Raw genomic sequence first — 19,218 nt, forward strand, 5'->3', positions numbered from 1 at the left:
CAGTCTCTTGTGAGGATAAACCAGAGACACTCCAGCTTGTCAAAGCTGGGGTGACAGCTGCTGAGTCTGAAGCCTCATTTGGGCAGAGAAGCCAGGCACTGTAGGTGGGACAGCAAGAGGCCAAGTCCAGGTTTTTTCACAGACTTGCACATCTTCAGGCTGGAAGAGTCTGTTCTAGGGATCCAGCCAGACCTTCTGTGTGGCACAACACAGGGAACATCGCCCAACAACTGCACATCAAGTGCACATCACCCCAGGAAAGACATTCAACCCCGACTTTAAATGGAGAATTCTTAATTAGGCGCTCAGTTAAAAATGTGCAGCTTATTTATGTCAGCACCAAAGAGTTGCTTTGAGACCCTGACGTTTCTTAAAATATACATAGCAGCAGACTCAAACTCAGCTGACAAATATCACCCCATCCCAGATACACCAGCCAGCAGACAAAAGCCATCCTCTTCCTGGCATAACAGGGTTCTCCAGCCTGAAAACCTGTTTTAACTGATAGGCTACAGCAGGGACAGGCAGTGAAGGCTTCTCTGAACTACATGCTCTGCAAACACCCATCTCCCAGAGGCTTCCCTCCCTACCTGAAGAGAAGCAAATCTTTCCTGCTGTTAGTACAAAACAGCATTACTGTGAAAAACAAGTGACAGGACTGTGACATTAGCACAACTCTCTGCTGGGACAACTGCAATGAAATGGGTCACACTCCCAGAGAAGACAAAAATGTATTAAAGTCTGGGTAGGATTCATCTTCCCCAATTTTAGCCCACCAGTAAAACGCATCGAGTCCAAGGGAGTCAATTAGCCTCTTGCCACAACATGGAAGAACTCCAGCATCCTCACCCCAGTGAGGACTTTTGGGATGTACATGAATTAACTGGTCAAATATCCACCTGGCGGTAAGACCCTTCTACTTGATGCCCTGAATCTCACAGCTCCTTAATGATCAGAGGAAAGGGGAGCCACAGGTTGCAAGAGGATGCAGAGGTAACATCAGACATCCCTCTGGAAGATGCTGCCCAACTCCGTGCAGCACGAACAACCACCTGAGCAAAAGCACAGGGCTGGGGCCTCCGTGAGCAAACAGGAAGGAAACATGGAGCAGAGTGAACGCGGTTCACTGCTGTAACTTACAATTGGCTGTAGCTGCGCGCCTGGTAGCATGAACTGCATTTGCTGAGCAAACATGGCTGCGGCTGTCTTCTGCTGGATCAGGTTGTTGCGTCCATTTATTTCAAGTTGTGTTTTTAAGTGCGGGGGAGGGTGGAGATATTTGCAGTTCTCTCGGGTACACCGGCCCTAAAAAACACAATGAAACAGCATTTCAGTGAATGTAACACTCAGGGCAGTCAGAAAAATTTAATTAAGGATTGTTTGGGTTACTGTAACACCACAATCACCTAGGCGGAGGCAGTTTGGTAGCTGCTGTGCCTCTTTTGTGATTTTTCTATAGAAGTGCAATAGTGAGGTGAAGAGAAGAGCAACATGACTTCTCCTACTGTAAACCCTAACTGAATACTATCGAGTTAAACCCAAAAGTTAGGCTTCCTGATGTTAAAATGATTGCTGTAAAAAAAAAAAATCTAACACAAAGTATTTTCAGAAGTTAGTGGCAACAGCTCCAGAAACAACAACGAAAATTCCCCACTTGTGTGGGTTTTTTCCCCTCCCTCCCAACACCAGACCACTTAACTGGTCCTGACAATCAGACAGTGAGAAACAAAATCGTCTCCACCACTTCCCCAACTGTGCTGGGTAAAACATTAAGGTCACAGCTCTGTAAAGCAACACCTCTGATCTTCAACATGCATGTACTGAGATGCTGAGAACTGGTAGTCACAGGAAGAAGAATTGAAACAATCTCCCCTTCGTGCTTTCCTTGGTTAAAATCCACAGTATGTTGCATCACTACTCCCCCCCCCCCCCCCCCCCAATTAAACATAAGCACGAGGGAAGCCAGTGGCTCCTAAAAAGCAAAGGATCACTAATGTTACAGATCACCTGAAATCAACCAAGATCATAATTTTTAAAAAACATCTCTAAATTGTGCCTTGCTTGAGTAGTGTTTGCAAGTAGACATAGGAAGATAAATACCAATAGTCAACTGAACACAGAAAACTAGTATCAAATTTTGTCATGAAGATAATTATTGAAAAATAGGGGTTTTTTCCCCCCCTTTCTCTGTGTATTCCCTCACCAAGAAACAGAGGCATACAGAACACAAGAAACATTTTATGCAACTTTATGCATAAATTTTAGAAATAACTCATGGTGAGTTTTTTCGAGGAAGTAATTCTTCTGTAGCTATTCAGAGCCTAATAAAACAAGGCCAGGCCTGGGGACCACAGAGTTGTTGCATGACATAACTAGTAATTGTTCTTGCAGACAGCAAAGAAGAGGGACCATCCATTACCCAGCCTGTCCCTGGCACTCTCGTCAAGGGCTGGACACTGAGTTCTCAGTCTCAATATAATTAATTTTGCTTCCAAAAAAGGGGCGCATTGGGTGACTCCACATACCTGCTCCTGTCAGCAGGATCACACGCAGCAGAGCCGTAACCGCATAACCAGGTCCACACGGGTACACACATTACACACCAGTGCACCCAGCGCACGGACTGGTGGAAACCCCCTGGGATGGGCCCCTACCTGCATCCAGGATGCTTCCCTAGGGATTTTTAAGACCTGTCTCTGCCTGCACAAATGTATGGGTGGAACTGCTAGACAGTCTGGGTACCACTGCACAAAGTCAACACAGTGACCCACTGCAGGGTCTCCTTTTGAACCCCCAGCCAGGATCCTTGGCAGGCCGAGAGAGGGGCAGGACACTGGAGAGCAGACAAAGATCTGCAAGCTTTGTGTGCGCTCTCCTCTGCCCCCTTTCTTGGTGGGGATAATGGCTTCACTGGGGAAAGGGCTGCAGAGCCCGTTTGCAGCGTGAAAGGGGCTGTATGATGGAGCGACATGAGAAAGACTTCCCTCTTATCTCCTCCAAGGAGATCAGAGTGTTAAATGAAACTCCTGGCCTCCTGTTGTTATTTAGAGACAAATAATTCAATGCAAGAAGTGATGGGCTAAACCTGATGGGACAGGAAAAAGCACTCCCAAACTTCAGCAGCCTGCTTTTGCGCACTGAAACTCTCTGCCCTGCTCCTAGAAGAACCCCGTGGCTCCCAACAACCCAACTCAAAAAGAAAGCGGCTTTTTTATGCTATTGATTTGGCTTCTCAGCAACCCAATGATTCCAGATCCCCAGCAGCAAGTTAATTGCTCAAGGGCTCCAAGGACATGAATCTTCATCACCGCTTTCTTATATCTGTGTAAAGTGCGGGTAAAATGGCACCACGCAGCTGGCTAGTGCTCAGACAACCCAGCACTACTACAAGGTAAATACCTGCATTAATCTGGAAGGAGGACACTCATCAGCACTAGGTAGGTTTGGGTCATCCTTCTCATGGCATCTTTCCAGCTGCATGGAACCAGGTCCCTCCACACCCCTTTCCATCACTTAGGACCAAACAAGAGCCCAGCATTCAGGCTCAGAGTGTATCTGCAATGTCCCACCTCCACAGCTTCTGCAGGGCTACTCAGGTTGCTGCAGACCAGGAGCAGACCCCGCAGAGCAGTAGGTTGTTGATGGCCAGGCAGCTGCTCTATTCTAAGCTCCAGCCTCCAAGAGCTTACACATCTGCCTTAGAAATTCCTCCTGGTTGAAACTTGGCACAAGCACTTTGGGCTGGGAAAACACTAATTTCTACCAAATTTGGAATAAATCTGTGTAGATGTTTCTACACTGCAGGAATGGAGAAGATGAAAAAGCTACTATTTTTTGTAAACAATACTTACAGGGCCTTCTTCAACTTGAAAAGGACTTTGCTATTCCAACTGAAATTTTGCATATCATTGATACCAGTCACCCCAGCTTGGTGTGAAGCTTTGTTCTACTTTTTTATCAAAACAGAGTTTGTTTAATTCCAACAGGGGGTTCTACAAACAAAAAGTTTTTATTGCCAACAAAAAAACCCCACCATACAGCACAAAGCCTTGATCCTGCAGACAGAGCTGTGAGCAGAAACCAGTGCCCACACAGAGTGCTACTGGTTTCAACGAGGATGCGTATTTGCAAGGAACTGAGAGCTGTGCTGATGCTGCTGCAGAGTGAAGGCTGTGAAGTGCGGCACAGCTGTCAGGCCTTCTAGAGCTCTAGGAATACTAAATTAATTACCACTGCACTCAGATTCAAAACCACACCTTCAGTCTAGCTCCTCCTCACCATCATTTTGATCCTCAGCATCACCAACAACTGCGTTTCACCAGGACAGGTTAGATGCCACAGCTGAGTCGGGTTGCCCTCTCCAACATCACAGTAGGTTCTCCATCTCTCAGACAATGAATTTTAGGAACTGATGATGTGACTGTGACATAAAATGTTCCCAGTTTAGACATCCAGCTATGAAACAACTTTCAAGATGTCTTGCTCTAAAGTGATGGGCACCTGTAGCATCCTCCGAACTCCACACTGGTAGGGATGATCCCTTCTTCTACACTTCTATCACAACGCCCACAGTTCTCAGTACTTCTCAGCAACACATACACTCTTCAAGACTAATTTCAGCTCTACGAAAGCTGCCAGAAGGACAAAGGAACTGCCATTACTCACTTCTCAGTACCAGCTGCAACACAGCAGGGAAAACAACAGGGAACTGGTAGCAAATCTGCTGTGTGGATACTGGGCTGGGGACAAATAAGGACAACTCCATTTTATACCTGGGTGGCCTAGGAATATAATGTGAGAGAAGACAACAGATGTCAGGCCTCTAAGTTTCGGATGAGCATCTTTATACTAAAAGGTGCAGTTTTGTTGTAGTGACTAGCTGTAGCTCAGCACAGAGCACAGGACAGTGCCAGTGCCCTTGACAGAGACCAGCTGAGACACTCTCCAAGCTGAGCGTTGCACCAAAAAGCACCATCCTAGCACCTGCAGTGGGTCGCTGCATGTGTTGGGAAGGGGCATGGAGCTCAGACTGACCTGTGTCAGCAAGCAGCATGCTGAGCCTGCTGGGACCAGCGCAGCCATCCTGTTGTAACTGCTGTTAATTTAGCACGAGTATTGACTCCAGGGAAGGCGCGTTCCCACCCTGCCCCGGGTGGCACGTGAGCCTGTAGCCAGGGAATCACCACCCAGCAACAGACTCTGCTGCTGGCCTTAGTAACATGCTAAATATAGCTGTATCTTCTGGCTCCTCACAAAATGGAAGGAGTCTGAAGGACCATATTCATCAGCTTCTTTGCCAACTACAGCCAGAAGGGAAAAGCATATGGACTGCACTTCCCAGGGCTTGAAAAATGGATATTAAAAATAAATCATTAAAAGATTTTATAAGAGTATGTTCTCCCCCTTTCTTCTCACACACTCCCCCACCCTTACAGTAGGCTGCTGGCATGTGATTGACTCTGTGTTGCCAACTTAAGTCATGCTGTGATGGTGCATACTGTAAATGGCTGGCATCTGACACTAGCTAACATGACAGCAGCTTGCAGTGCAACAAAGCCAGCTGTTTCAAGTGCAGCACTGATGGCAGCAGACTTAAATCCAGCAGAAAAATCTGCATCACACCTGGCTGTTTGGAGTCTGCTGGGCTGCACCTTGTCATCTGCATCCTACCTCAGCGGGATGCAAATAAAAGCACGCTGGGTACTGCACCAGGCTGGATGAACCTACCCGAAGCATGCTGCCCAAATTCTCTTCTCCTGGCTGCTGAAGTGAGCTGAACTGTGTTGCAGAAACAAGACTTCCAGCACAAACCCAAGGCTCGCTCACGTTTGCACCAGTAATGCAGTTTGTTATGGTCTCTTTAATCCTGGACACCAGCAAGGGGTTCCACAGCAGACACATGTTTCTGGTTTTAATGACTGCACTGTATGTCCCGTCAATCACCAGCAGTTCTCATGTGAAAATCTTTAAGCTAATGTTGCTTTTCACACACTGGAGGCTGAAGTAGGCTTATGCCCTGACTGTGCTGTCTTTTACACAGACACTGATGACATGTGCAATGACTGACAGCAAAAAGAATGAAAAGAGACCAGACAGGAAAGGATTTCCATGTTTTGCACAAAACCAGGCACCAAAACACAGCTTGTCTACATAACTTTTCCCTGCATGAAGCAGCAGATTTCCACCCCCCCAAGAGGAAATCAGTGGGGAGGCACATTCAGAGATGCGCTGGCCCTGCTTACTCAGTGCCTGTCGCTCCAGCACTGAGGCACAAAACGCTCTCTGCTTTCCATCCCACTCAGCACATGCACACAGAGCCCTTCTCCTGGCCGGGGGTCCTCGCCCCTGCCAGAGCCTTCCATGGCTTTCACATATGCAATACAACCTCAGCCACCACAGTGTCTGCCCCCGCATCTGGAGGGCAGGCAGAGACCAGGCTGCAGAACTGCCCACAAAGCGTGAATTGTCATGCAACAGTGGGAGGCAGAAAGTGGGCAGCTCTGGGCTTCATCCCTGTGTCCATGCAGCACAGCTAAGAACATGTACTGAGCAACACATGCTGCTCCAGGTCTACCCCTACTGTCATCTGCTCTCTGAGAAAAAAGATACTGGGAGGCAGACTTGGTAGCTGGTAATGCCCAAGCTCTAAGTCCTTCACCCACCCTACAGGGTCTTGCAGCTTTGAAGTTACCCTTTCAGGAAAGCAAACCACCAGGGTGTTGGGAACACTGTCCATCCACCACCCCAACTCAAGTGCTTCATGCTTGCTACCATTTGTCTCTAAGCAATTTGTTCCAGGGCTGAGCAACTGGCATGCTGTCTGGATTGCGTGGCTCATCCTGCCATCTCCAATGCTGCATCACGCTCCTCTTTCCACACAGGTAGAGAGCTGTGCTGTAGGGAGGAAGGGAGATGGCTGTCCATCTCACTGCTGAAGCAAACACCACCTGCGCGGCAAACAACATCAAATAGCATGGAAATGACATGTTTTCAACTGGAAAACAAAGGAGGATGGAGCCAGATCATTAGCAAGTGTTACCTCTCACAGATAGGTGTTCATGCAGCCAAGCTGTCACTCGCTGCAGTTCTAAGCCTAGCTCTGTACATACCTTATCTGCAATTCCTTTCTACAGGCTAATGAAATGTTAAAAGTTACGCTGCCAACCGAGTCAGTGAGAAGTACAACCTTGCAACCTCCCTTGAACATTGACCCTGGCACAGTACATCAGATAACTTCTGCTTAATAGCAATGCTTTTCTCCTCGCAGTGTTGGAGCAGCTCACTTTTACAGAGAGGTTTTAAAGTGTAATTACGTACAAAGCAATCCTCAAATGTAGGTGGGCTAACAGCCTTCCATGAGAACACATGGATCCTAAAAAGCAGGTCTAAAAGGATGTAGAAAAGCGACACATCACCCCTAGGCCTGCACAGATCAACTTCACTTTTCTTTGTACCTATTACTTGTGTATTTCCCAGACGAGGGACTCCAACACATCACTCTCCCCACAGCTCTAAAGCTCTTCCTGATTCTCAGCTGCAGTTTTGCTCCTCCTGCAACCAAAGCCTAAAACTTGTCTTACCCCAGAGGGCCAGAACAGGGATAACTCCCTTCCTCTTTGAGGAAGGACCCATACTTAAAGGCTGCAGTCACACCTATTCCCCTCCCTCAAACCTCTCTGCTCCAAACTACACAAACCATTCTTTCAGCTTCATGAGCATGGTCTCCAAGCCCTTCATGAAGGGGTCCCCTGGTCAGCTTGCACCCCTGCTGATGTGTGCACGCACAGGGCACTGTGCTCAAGGCTAACACCTTATCAGTGCTGTGCAGATACGAAGATTTTTTTCACATGTCCTGCAGATGACACTGCTGCTTATACACCCCTGAATGGCATCTTTCCTTCTAACAACATAACATTTTTGACTCACTCTCAAAAAGCCTTTTCCAGAACTACTGCCTACCCAGCTATGCTGCATCCTGTATCATGCAGCTGAGTTGCTTAAATGCAATATTTTGTACTGCTTTTATTGAACTCATACCCCTTTTTATAAACTATTTTTCCAACCTTTCAAGACTCCACATCTGGTTCTCTAAAGTGTCTGTAGTTCCTCCCAGCTCAGAGCACCCTACCAATTTAACAAGCATATTCTCTCTATTCCATCATTCAAGTCATCAGAACAAAACAAACCAAAACTGAACAGTTTTACCAAGCACATCCTTCCAGACTGCCACTGAACTCCATTTTCCAAGCTGCTGTGGGTTGTCACATGAAAGTTTTTCCTATGCTTTGTTCCCTGTCTTGTTTGGAAACTGATTTGTGCCACGTCAGACTCCCAAATCTAATGCCAGCACTCCATCTCTCTGAAGTAACCCATCTCAAAGCCTTTCCAGTTCCACTGCTTTTTCTGCTCCTCTCTGGACACCTGTAGGGATGCCGGAGAGTTAGTGCTCTGCATCCCTCCTGTGCCAGCACTCCTACTTGCCATCAAACATGCATCTGTACACAATGTTGTGTACAAAGAAGCTGGTGGTCTGAAGTTACTTGTAACAGCAATAAAAAAAACCCCAACCAAACAGCACAGCTAGTTGCTGACATTTTTCAAATGCAGGTGTAACACCCATTTACAGAGAGCCCAAAGACTGCTGTTATGGTGCTGATCCTGCTGTGAACAGATCATAGCTAAAAAGAAAAATCAAAACATATCTTCTAGTTAGCATTACCAGATGGCAGTCAGCCTCCAAGGGAAGTGAAGCAATGTAGACTTCCTATCATACAGGAGTTCCAATTTCAATGTATGTGGATAAAAATGCTAGAGTTAAGGTTAATCTAGTAGCTTCCAGGTATGGATGATATAGACCCTGCGAAATGCATGTTCTAGTTAGGAATGAGTGCTGTTCATGAATACATAATTTGCTGGAAATAGGATTCAAACATCCCATAAAAAGCACAAACTTCAGTTTTGCAACATCTCTACGATGAGCTTTGCCAAACTTCATTGAACTTCCCACCTCTGGGTCCAAAGAGCCACCTCCCTGAGCCTACGCAGGCAGATGAGAAGAAAATGCTAAAAACACCCCAGGTGTTATTTTGGCCCAACTCAGCTCCCCTGCAGTTACTCAAGAAACCTCTTCAGATTTTATACTATTCTGAACGATGCTCTGAGCTGCAGCAGCAGTGTGTCAGCTCTGACTCGGGGCTGCTCAGGCGAACAGGGACATGTCTTTTGTCAGGGTACGACGAGTCAGACCTGCCTTTCCACACAGCTTCAGTGGGAAAAAATGAATATCTATCGCAAGCTCCCAGGGCTACCAACACTCCCAGCACTCTCAAGGTAGCCTCAGCTTGCTGCTGAAACAGCGACTGAATTTCATGGCTTCAATGAATGTCAGGTCAAGCCCTTTCTGAGCAAGCCTAGATTTGATTTTGACTGAAATGAGTGAACCTTGATGTTTTGCATGATTTCAAATGAAAGCAGGTGACATTCGGCAGCTACAACAAGAGTTTTAGGGCCTTTTGAACTGAGCTCAAAGCAAAGCTCAGTGGCACATGCAAGTAAGTGCAAGGCAGCTAGAAAGCCCGCAGAGCAATCCAAGCAGACGCGCTGTGTTCATGCTGCTGAAGTGAGGCTGGTACATTTTGCAGAGTCCCAGTCTGCCTAGTTCTCCTCTCCCTGCAGCTGTGGGGCAGAGCCCTGGAAGGCCAACCAGTAGGTAAACAAGTAACTGTAGGAATTCGGGCTTTTTGCACGGACTTTAAAAAAGCAGGTCAGATAAATACAGCAACTTCACTCCAGGTAGGATCTAACTCACTTCATGTCCTGTGAGTTAGAAAAATGCAGAAGGGATGGGAAGCAGAGACACAAATTCCTGGCTTTAGGACACTGGTGCTGCTCTTCAGCCTCCCCGTGTCACCTGTGTGACTGCTCTGCTGGGATATTTTTGCTTTGCAGGGAGATGGAAGGAAGGACAGTAGGAAGAAAAACGTCAGTATCATTTTTGCAAATGTATTTGAGTCCAGACAAAAGCTGCCAACAGCCAGCTGAGGAGACTGCTGAACAAACACTGCCGGAGACCTGAACACCTCCATCTCTTTGTCATTCCGGCCTTTTGTCTGTGAAAGCCAACCTCTATCACAGACATAAACCAGGGCTAAAGAGGCTGTGCCCCTGCGTGCCACTGGCACAGGGGAATACACTGTGCTAAAGCCCTCTCCACCACCACAGGACTGGAAAGCAAGCTGCCCCTTGCCACCAGAAGCACACCTGCTGCAGTATGCGGCCAAGCGGACAGGGCTTTGGTCATCTACCTATTGTACAACTGGACAGGTTGCCATAAATAGGCACATGAGAAACAGCAGCACTTTGCTCAAGTAGGGGACATGCTTCCCATCGTGTGGCACAAACAGTTTAGCAGCCAAACCTTTTCACCAGTATACTAAAAAAGAAAAGAAAAGAAGTATACTGAGCACATAACATTGCTTCACTCGTACCAGGGTAAGAGACAGTCATCAGATGCAAACGCTGGGAACAAACAGATGCACAGCGTGGACAAATCCTCCTGCAGATGCCAGTCCTTTCAAATAGCGTGCATAAAACTGCAGAGCACTCGGACAGGGGGTTTCTTAATATCAGATGCACTCTGCTAGGATTCAAACATGCTTATCTAGGACTCTTACAAAGTCTGCAGCCTCAAAACGTTTGTCAAGCTTGTTTTTGTTACTCAGCTCAAACCAGAGCAGGAGAGAAAAACAAAGCAGAGACAGCAGTGTTTCTAAATCCTCATCTCCCTTTTTGGTATCACCTTAACCAGTGACAGTTACTCAGCTATTGCCAATAACTTCAAACCACTGAACTCAGCAGGCAAATCCAGCTCCACACAGAAAAGATGGCTCATTAGTATGGAGCTCAAATATTTAAACAAGTACCATCACTCTGGCTTTTTTTTTTTTTTTAATTAGAAACAGGGGGGACATGCAACTACTGTATTCCAGTAGACTAAGCAGCCACAGGCACCAGCCTAAACTCCCAAATTCGCATTCACCTGGCAATTAGGGAAGCTGAGAGCTGCTGTGAGTGAAGTTTTACTTTTGCACATTGCTGAATACAGCAATGTTCTGCTGAATTTCCCCAGGACAGCACAAAGAGGTCGTGGCTGTCCTCCTGCTTTCACGCAGGATTTTCATTCCAAGCTGTTTGTTATACTTGAAGGTTTTTACAAACTCAGAGTAGTTATTTTGTTGGGGAAAAGCCCTGTAGCTCCTTCATTATATTTTTACATCTTGACAACTCTTTCCAGCTCTGTTCTCTTGCCAAGCTCTCTTCATTCAGGCCAATGGTATGCTCTGTTATGCTCAATGAAAAACGTGTATTGATTTTAACGTTTTTGGTTTGTGGAACATTTTTGCTTGCTCCAAGCAATGGACGGTGTTTACCAAGTCCAGGAAATATATATCAAAAGAGTACAGCACTGTCAAAGTATATTTTTTATGAGCTGTAGAGCCACAGAGCAGAAAAACATGTTTATCTGAGAGATTACTACTTGCAATGAACAGCAATCTCATTCCACAAAAGAGAGGAATAAAGACTTCATCGAGCTCTTTTCTTTTGTATCTGCTGATACATTTTGATTAGGCTACGTTTTGTGAACCATATCAGTCTGTTACCACCACATATTTGAAATGAGGTTAAAACAGAATAGAAGTAACATCAATTTAGAGTTCTGAACTGATGATTTTTAATGTCTTACAAGTATTATTCCACTACTCGCCCAGGTTCAGGAATGTTAAAAGCACAATAAAATGGGTTTCTTTATTACAGTATCAAATACAGGCTCTCTCCAAGCGAAATAAGCTTTTACAGACATCCCTGGCCACAGACCTGCTCAAGCAACCGATCGATAACAATTACGAAGAAAGGCATTTAGCGCCCAGTAAAGAGAGCACATTTAGGAGCATGTTTAGCCCTGGGATCACTGCATGTATTTAGAGTAGGACGCGAAGCAGGGGACATCCTGTAATGTTAATATTCCTGTGGGTGAATGTTCCAATGCGGGACTATTTGTAAGTAAAGAAATCAATTCTACCTGGAAGATAGAAACACTGACATGTCATTGATTTTTCTTCTGTAATAAATTACAAAAAAACCCATGCCAGTCTCTGGAACAATATTGCACAAGTATTGTATTAAAAAGACACCACAAAACCCCACAGAAAAACAAACAAAACAAAACTTCTAATATGTCTTCCACCTTTCTTCTCCCTCAGTTCTGTCCCTCCTGACTGCTATTACATGAGGCCAGCTTTTGAAAATACTAAGTATAGCTTCTCTTGTCCCTTAAACCACTTTTTCATTGTAAATCCCATAATTCAATTCTACAACTTTCACAGGCTGATTGAATCTGTCAAGGTCATATGGAAAGTTGATGCTTCTGACCTTCCTCTACCTACAGCGTCTGTTGAATATTACAATTGCAGCAGGCAAACCACACGTAGACAGAACCAAGCAAAGTACATTAAAGCCCAGGAGAATAAATGTTAAAGCACTGTGTTCATGAATACAAATATCGGACGCGTGACCACCTCCGGCAGCCTCGCTCCTTGAGTTTACACAAGGGAGAAGGCAAACAGGGAAGCGCAGAGATTGATAACTAAGTGTCTGACCCAAACCCTCCCTCCTGTCCTGTGGAGAATAAAGCCATGCTCAGAAAACCTCATTCTCGCTGTGTTTTGGAAAGCAAAATGAAGCTGCAAATAAAAAGATTTGTGGGTGGCTAGGTTTGGGTTGGTTTTTTTTTGTTGTTGGTTTTTTTTTGGGGGTTTTTTTTTTTTTTTTTTTAGAACTTGGCACAATATACAATTTACCAACTGAGGATTAGCCCAGTTTTTGTTTGTGTTGTTGCTTTGCTCAAAAAGCAACAGCTTAATGGGCACAAACAGATTCCTGGTTTTCAAAAAATAATGAAAAAACTTTAAAAAAATATTAATTCCATCTGGGCTGACAATTCCCAGGGAGAATCTTCAGTCTGGAAAAAATAACTCTGCAGGATGTGCTTCAGCCTCAGCTACTCAGGGGCTGCCAGGGGGTAACGCAGCAGGGCCCTGAGCAGGGAAGGATGCTGGCTGGGCTCTGCTAAGCATGCTGATGACTCCTGCTGGGGCACACCATGGCACTGCCACCCTGGCTTTCCACCCTTTGGCTGGAAACATTAAGATATGTCAGAACAGGACACGACGGTCCCTCTGTGCATTAGCTTAAGCCACCAAAGGAGGTGACTACAGGGGCCCAGGCAGATGCAGCAATACAGGAGGGTGATGCCCTCAGTTGTCACCACAAGATTTGCTCCCAGACATCTATCAGAGCGCGTGGGTCTGGTGCTCTGAGGCACAGGACACCTTTTTGCTCTCGGCTGAGAACTGCTCAACAGCAGAGAGCAAAGCCAGCCCCCCCCTGCCCCTCACCCTGATGGCCAGCTCCTCTCCTACTTCTACTCCTCTCTGTCCCACTGCTTGTCTTCCTTCACTGCTTCCCATTCATCTCTTCCCTGCCGCACACCACAGCCCACCCCTCCAGCCATTTTCTCCCATAGCGGTGCCTCTCTGCCTACAGTTCAATTCATTCACCAAAGACCCGTGCTCCTGTTTCAGTCACACGTGCCAGGCAGGTTTGTGCACAGCACCCCACCTCCCCTTCGCTCTGGCTTTGCAGAGAAGCTACCAGGACTACCAGGAGAAAGGCTGACTCTGTGCCACCAATTCCACATGCTCTCACTTATCTCCGAACAAGGACCCCAAATCTTTCTGGTCCATGCCAGGCCTCAGATTTCACACCCATGGTATAATGAACCTGCCGCTGGACAGAGGATTAAAGGTGCAGATACAAAAAGCACCTTCAAGAGAGCTCTTGCAGCCTGCTAAGCACAGCAGGCAAGGACCACACATCTCACATGGGCCTTGGCTTCCAAAGAGGGCATCCAGGCCAAGCAACACTGAACCACAGCCTTCCATCTAGGAGGCAGCAAGGCTTAAAGAGAAAGAAAGGAAGAAAAACAAAGAAAAAACCAAACAAAAAAAAAAAAAAGAAAGCCCGCCTTGCCCTAGGCAAATATTCCACCTCAGTTAGCCTTTGCAGACTGATCTATTTTAACGTGTTGTTTATTACAGCCAGTAACATATGCACATTTAAGTCACAGAGGGGATTTTTCTTTTAAGAAAACACTTTCAGAAGTGCTCTTCAAGCAGTGCCTGGCACTAGAAAGCAGATATGTGACCAATCTTTGCTACCATCTCAAGTGAAAGGGAGGTTAGCAGTGTAAATGTTTGTTAGGAGTTGAACCCACGGAGCAGCACAGCAAACTGTGGCAGCAACAGGACAGGCCTTTTTCCATGGAGGTAAACACGATGGGCTCGCAATGCTAAAGATAATGCACTGCCATCTCTATGGGCAAAGGAGAATTTGGCAATAACACAGTTCTGGGCTAAAACTGCAAACAGTGAGACATATTTAACCACAGTTCACACACACTAGTCACAAGTACCACGCAGGCAGCCAGCCTTAAGGGACGGGATGCCAAATTCTGTGCCAGCATCTGAAAACCTGTTAATTTATGACGGATTTATTAAAACAGCCTCACCCAGAGCAAAACTTCTGCCTGTCCTAGCTACAACGCTCACTCCTCACAGACCCCTGGTTCGTCCAATCTGTTATCCAGTCTCGTGACAGTCTGTGCAGATTCACACTCCCTACCTCGCTCAGCCAAAGCAGATCCCTCCTCTTGTCCCTAACTGAGCACAGTCAAGTAATAAACCCTTCCCAGGACACAGTAAATCAACATGGAGGCTGCAAGGAGGCTGCTCAAGGAGGCTTTCTGCTCACCTTGTGCTCCACACTGATCTATTCAGAGTCACCACACTGATGTACAGCCCAAAGACCCCAAAATCTACTAAGATCAGTCTGTTTTCTCCATGCAATGCCAGGAATGGGGATCAACTGATAACACATTTTGTAGAAACCATGATTTCAGACACTGAAAGGTTAATTCCATGTAGCTGCTGATTAGATCTGTTCTCTCTCCTGTAACAAGAGCTGTAGGAGAGGACACTGAAAAGGTTGTAAGGCCTTATGAGGTCGATGTATCCACTTTCCCCTGCGGGATGCAACTTTTGCCCTGCCAGAAATCCTGACCTAATTTCTCCTCTGAGTGGCACTGGTATAATTGTCAGAACATCTAAGAAAGGAATATGTCATGAGTGTGCATGTATGTGTGTTTGTCCATCCGTCTGCCCAGCAGACCAACAGGAATGGAACTGATAAGGGCTTGGGTTTCATTTGCTTGGGTTTTAGGATTTTGTGTTTTTAATAACTGCCAGATTCCCTTATTTAAGTTTGAGAGCACCAGAGAAAAGCTGGGGGAGGTAGAAGCCACTAAAACATATCCATGTGGACACACTGGCTTATTCAAGCTTCAGACACAAGAAGCAAACTGACCAAATTACTACGAGATTCTTCTGCCCTTTCCCTATTACTGATCTGCTTTCCAAACTCCTGCCCTCGACTTGTACTCTGAGCTGATTATCCTTGTCCTGGTCACCACTGCAGTACAGACCGCCTGATGCTCAACCTTTTGTAGATGAGGAGGAATGCAAGGATTAGCTTTTAAAGGCTGTTTTCTATTAGAAAGCAATCTTGACAACATGACTTCCTTAAGGCAGGCAGGCAGACACCTGACCTCATGTATTCTGCTTCTGCCACTGACAAGAGATACCTTCAGATGCAGCACATTTCCTTCCTAAAAGGGCAACAAGAAAAGGACCTTTCACTACCCTGATGGGTACAGCCAGGATGAGTCAGCTGCAATACACACATTCATTTGCTTTTAGGTGAGATAGGCCCATACTGGATGGGGCTAGGAGATATTTTTTTCTGCAAGAAAGTGACCTTTCTTGAGGACATCTGCAGCCTCTCCAGCCACGTGAGAGGAGTAGCTGCAAAGAAGCTCCAGTGTCATTAGCAAGTCTGGAATGCAGCATGACCGGTGAACACCTGAACACCTGGCTGGAAAAAATGCTCTCACTCACTTAAACTGAAATAGATGGACTTCTGATAGGGCCCCAGCAGAAAACCCTGTGAAAACTTCTGTGCAAGGACTTCTGATACAAAGAAAGAAGGAATATTAAGGAAAGCGCTAACACTTTTCCTCTGGCTGGGCTAAGCTCTAAAAGGATGCTTGAAATCATTCTCTGAGAATTAGCACGATCAAAACAACAAAAAAATTTTCAGTGGTGTTTCTGTCCTAGCTAATGTGAGTTCTGTTCCAAGTAAAGACTTCTAAAGATTTTACATTACAGTGGAGTCTTCAAAAAACCCACGCAGAGAAACACAAAACAACAACGAAAATCCTCTTAATTCAATCTGTGCTTTATCGCACAGGGCCACAGCAGGGGATTTTTGGCTGTGGGAATACAAATAACAACTCATCGATGCTACAGCTCAGGGTCCTCCTCCAGTTACTACCCAAACATAAAATGAGATGGTCCCAGCCTGAAGAGTTTTCAGTCTAAATACACCAGACTTGGTGGAAAAACCTCAGGTGGCTAGGGGAAGCCTCAGCAACACCAAAACTGCATGCCAGCCCCTACGTGCTGGACTGCTGCAGTTGCAATGCCCTTGATGCCTTTGAGCTGCTGCCTCCCGGCAGCAGGCAGCCTGCCCTTTCCATCTCTGCATCACTAGCTAAAAGCGATCCTGTCCATTCGCCTCCCAGCCCCCAAGGGACTTCCTCCCCCGGCCTCAACTCTCCCAACCATGGTGCAGGAGCAGTTTGAGTGGGCTCCAGTGACAGAAGCATGACAGGGAGCTGGCAGGAAGGCTGTGCTGGTGCTGCAGGGTAATCCGCGCCCCGCTGCGTTGTGCCAGCCAGCAGACGCTGATAAAGCCGACAGCAATGGGTGGCAGGGGTCCTTGCTGCATCCCTGTGCTCCCCCGTCCCACAGGAGAGTGCCATTGGGAGCTGCTCTGCTCCTCCCCAGAGTCATCCCCCCCTTCTTCCCTCGCACTACATCTCCGTAGCTCAGTGAATGTTTCAGACATCCCTGTCCTGCTTTTATCAACCCTGATGGCTCTCCCGCTCTGAGCACCTTGAGTCACTCAGCCTGCTTGCCTTGCTCCAGCTCCCACCCCGCAGCACGCCACTGAAGCTTTACAGGCAACACGATTGACACAGCGGGGAGCCAAAGTCTGCAGGGAGGTAACTGTGATGATTACTTCTTCATCTGCAAGTGCACCAGATGCACCGAGAAATAAAAATGACTGCTGAAGCAACAGGAGAGGCAGAGGGCAAGAGACTTCCTGGGTTGCCTTGTTCAGTCCCCACAGACACCACACCTAATGACAGAGACAGAAAGGACAGGGGAGCTGCAGGAGGGCTTGGGGACAAATGAGCCCAGAGGGGAGGAGGAAACAGAGCAGAAAGGAGAAACAGGGCATAAGGCTGTAAGTCTTGCACCATAGGAGCAAGATTTGGGAGGGCTCCTGCAGAAAGCACCAGGTGCATCTTTAATACCTTCCCCTACAGCATTTGGGAAGGAGCGACATTACCTCCAAATTTCCTCTCTGTCTTGGAAATCTGCTGTTTTATGAAACAAGATTCCTTCACGGGGAGGAAAGCACTTTCCTTCCTACAGCTTACCTCAAACACCATCACCTCTGCCGTATCTGGATGACCTTCCAAGTTCTCCTTGAAGGCTCACCTACGTGTCCAGCTTTTAACTCCCCGCTGCCCTGGTTATTCAAGCGCTACTGCATGGGCTGAAACGCCCAACCCTGCGAGGCTCTCACTTCCTCCTGCCGCACTTATCCAGTGCTTGGTATCTGCAGCACCACATGGAAGGGACCCTGGGAGCAGAGCCCAAGCAGTGTGCACGCAGCACAATGCTGCACGAACCCACCAAGTGGGTTCAAGCATCACTTAATGGCGAGAAAGCAAGCTTTACTCACGCTCTGATCCTTCAGGAGCTGACAGCAAGAGGAAGAAATGCCGGTCAGCGGGATCGGCCAACGTGGTTGGGATTACACGCTGGGGTTTTGTTTTCAAACTTTGCTGGGTTGTGGCGGGGCTCTTTAAGGACCTAATCTCCGTGTGACTGTTCCCAGCACCAGCCATGCCCCTGCGGATAATAAGGATTTAGGGAACCACCGTCTAATGACAGCTGCACTCTCAGGCTGGCTGGCTGCAGCTCCACCATGTCTGTGCTGCCCCTGGCCATCTCCTCCACCCTAGCTAGATACTCCATGCTTTCCCAACCGCCCTCTGATTGAGAGCTGTTTTCTCTCAGTAAGCACACAGAACTACTCACAGCACCCCAGAGCTGCGCACTCAAAGCAGAAAGAGACAAACAGAGTTAAAGCAGCACAGTTTGGGCTTACGGCTTAAATCCTCATCAGAACCTGGTGTGGGTACTCCTGGGCAGAGATGTGGGCATCACTAATGCAACTCAGCTGATCCCAACACTTCAGTCTGTAGTGGTTGTTTTGGGGCTTTTTTTGATATTCGTGTAGGAGAGGCCAAATAAAACTAAGTGCACACCACTGACCAATCACCTGACTGGGCAATGCTTTGTGATACCATTCCTGTCCTGCAGGACTAGCTAAACTGCTCCTGGTTCCTATTCTTGGGACAGTTAATTAAAGCAGAACTTGTCTCCACTTTTTCATGGTGGTCTGTGCACCTACCTACCTCAGCAAGAGATGGGGGGCAGCAGCATCCCCAGTATCCCTGCAGCAGGCCTGCTGGACTGGGCTGTGGGTCTTTCTCTCAACTGTGCAGCCAAATTAATACAAAGTAGCTTGTTATAAACATCCACATTCCACTGCTGTAAAAGAAAAACTTCTTTCCCAGAGCGCAGGCTGCCACCTTTCAAACAAGGTCAGACACCGACCTCCTCCCCCACTGCCGATGACCTTATTAGCACTGATCATGGTTCTAATAATATCCCTCATTGTAAGCAGGCCATCTGCTGTAACATTTCACTACAAACTTGGGGAATTGCTTGGTTTGAGTACACTCACATCCCAGCAAGCCAACTGTCCCCTCTCAGGAATATGCACCTTCCCCACAGCTCTAAGCTAAATGTTGCAGAACAGCACCTCCAGCTCCCAGCTTTCCAGCTCAGACCTCAAGCATGCAGAGAACAGCACAGAGACATGCCCAGGTGCTGGCTTCCAATG

The 19,218-nt window shown here is 47.0% G+C and overlaps 1 protein-coding gene across 17 annotated transcripts in view; it reads right to left on the reverse strand.

Annotated features, from left to right (window-relative positions):
• MBNL3 (muscleblind like splicing regulator 3) overlaps positions 1–19,218 on the reverse strand; it is a 96,861-nt gene that overhangs the window by 33,373 nt on the left and 44,270 nt on the right. For 16 of the 17 annotated variants that reach the window (XR_012624527.1, XR_012624525.1, XR_012624526.1 and 13 more), the window contains one exon: positions 1,141–1,305. Coding sequence is in view for 13 of the 17 variants with exons in the window: in XM_074834683.1 (XP_074690784.1) it covers positions 1,141–1,305 (165 nt within the window). In the remaining 4 variants the exon portion in view is untranslated. Of the gene's footprint in view, positions 1–1,140; positions 1,306–17,988; positions 18,007–19,218 lie in introns of those variants that run through there. The other variant, XM_074834695.1, reaches the window with a different exon arrangement.

This window comes from Strix aluco, chromosome 10 (assembly GCF_031877795.1).
Source record: "Strix aluco isolate bStrAlu1 chromosome 10, bStrAlu1.hap1, whole genome shotgun sequence".
Taxonomy (NCBI): Eukaryota; Metazoa; Chordata; class Aves; order Strigiformes; family Strigidae; genus Strix; species Strix aluco.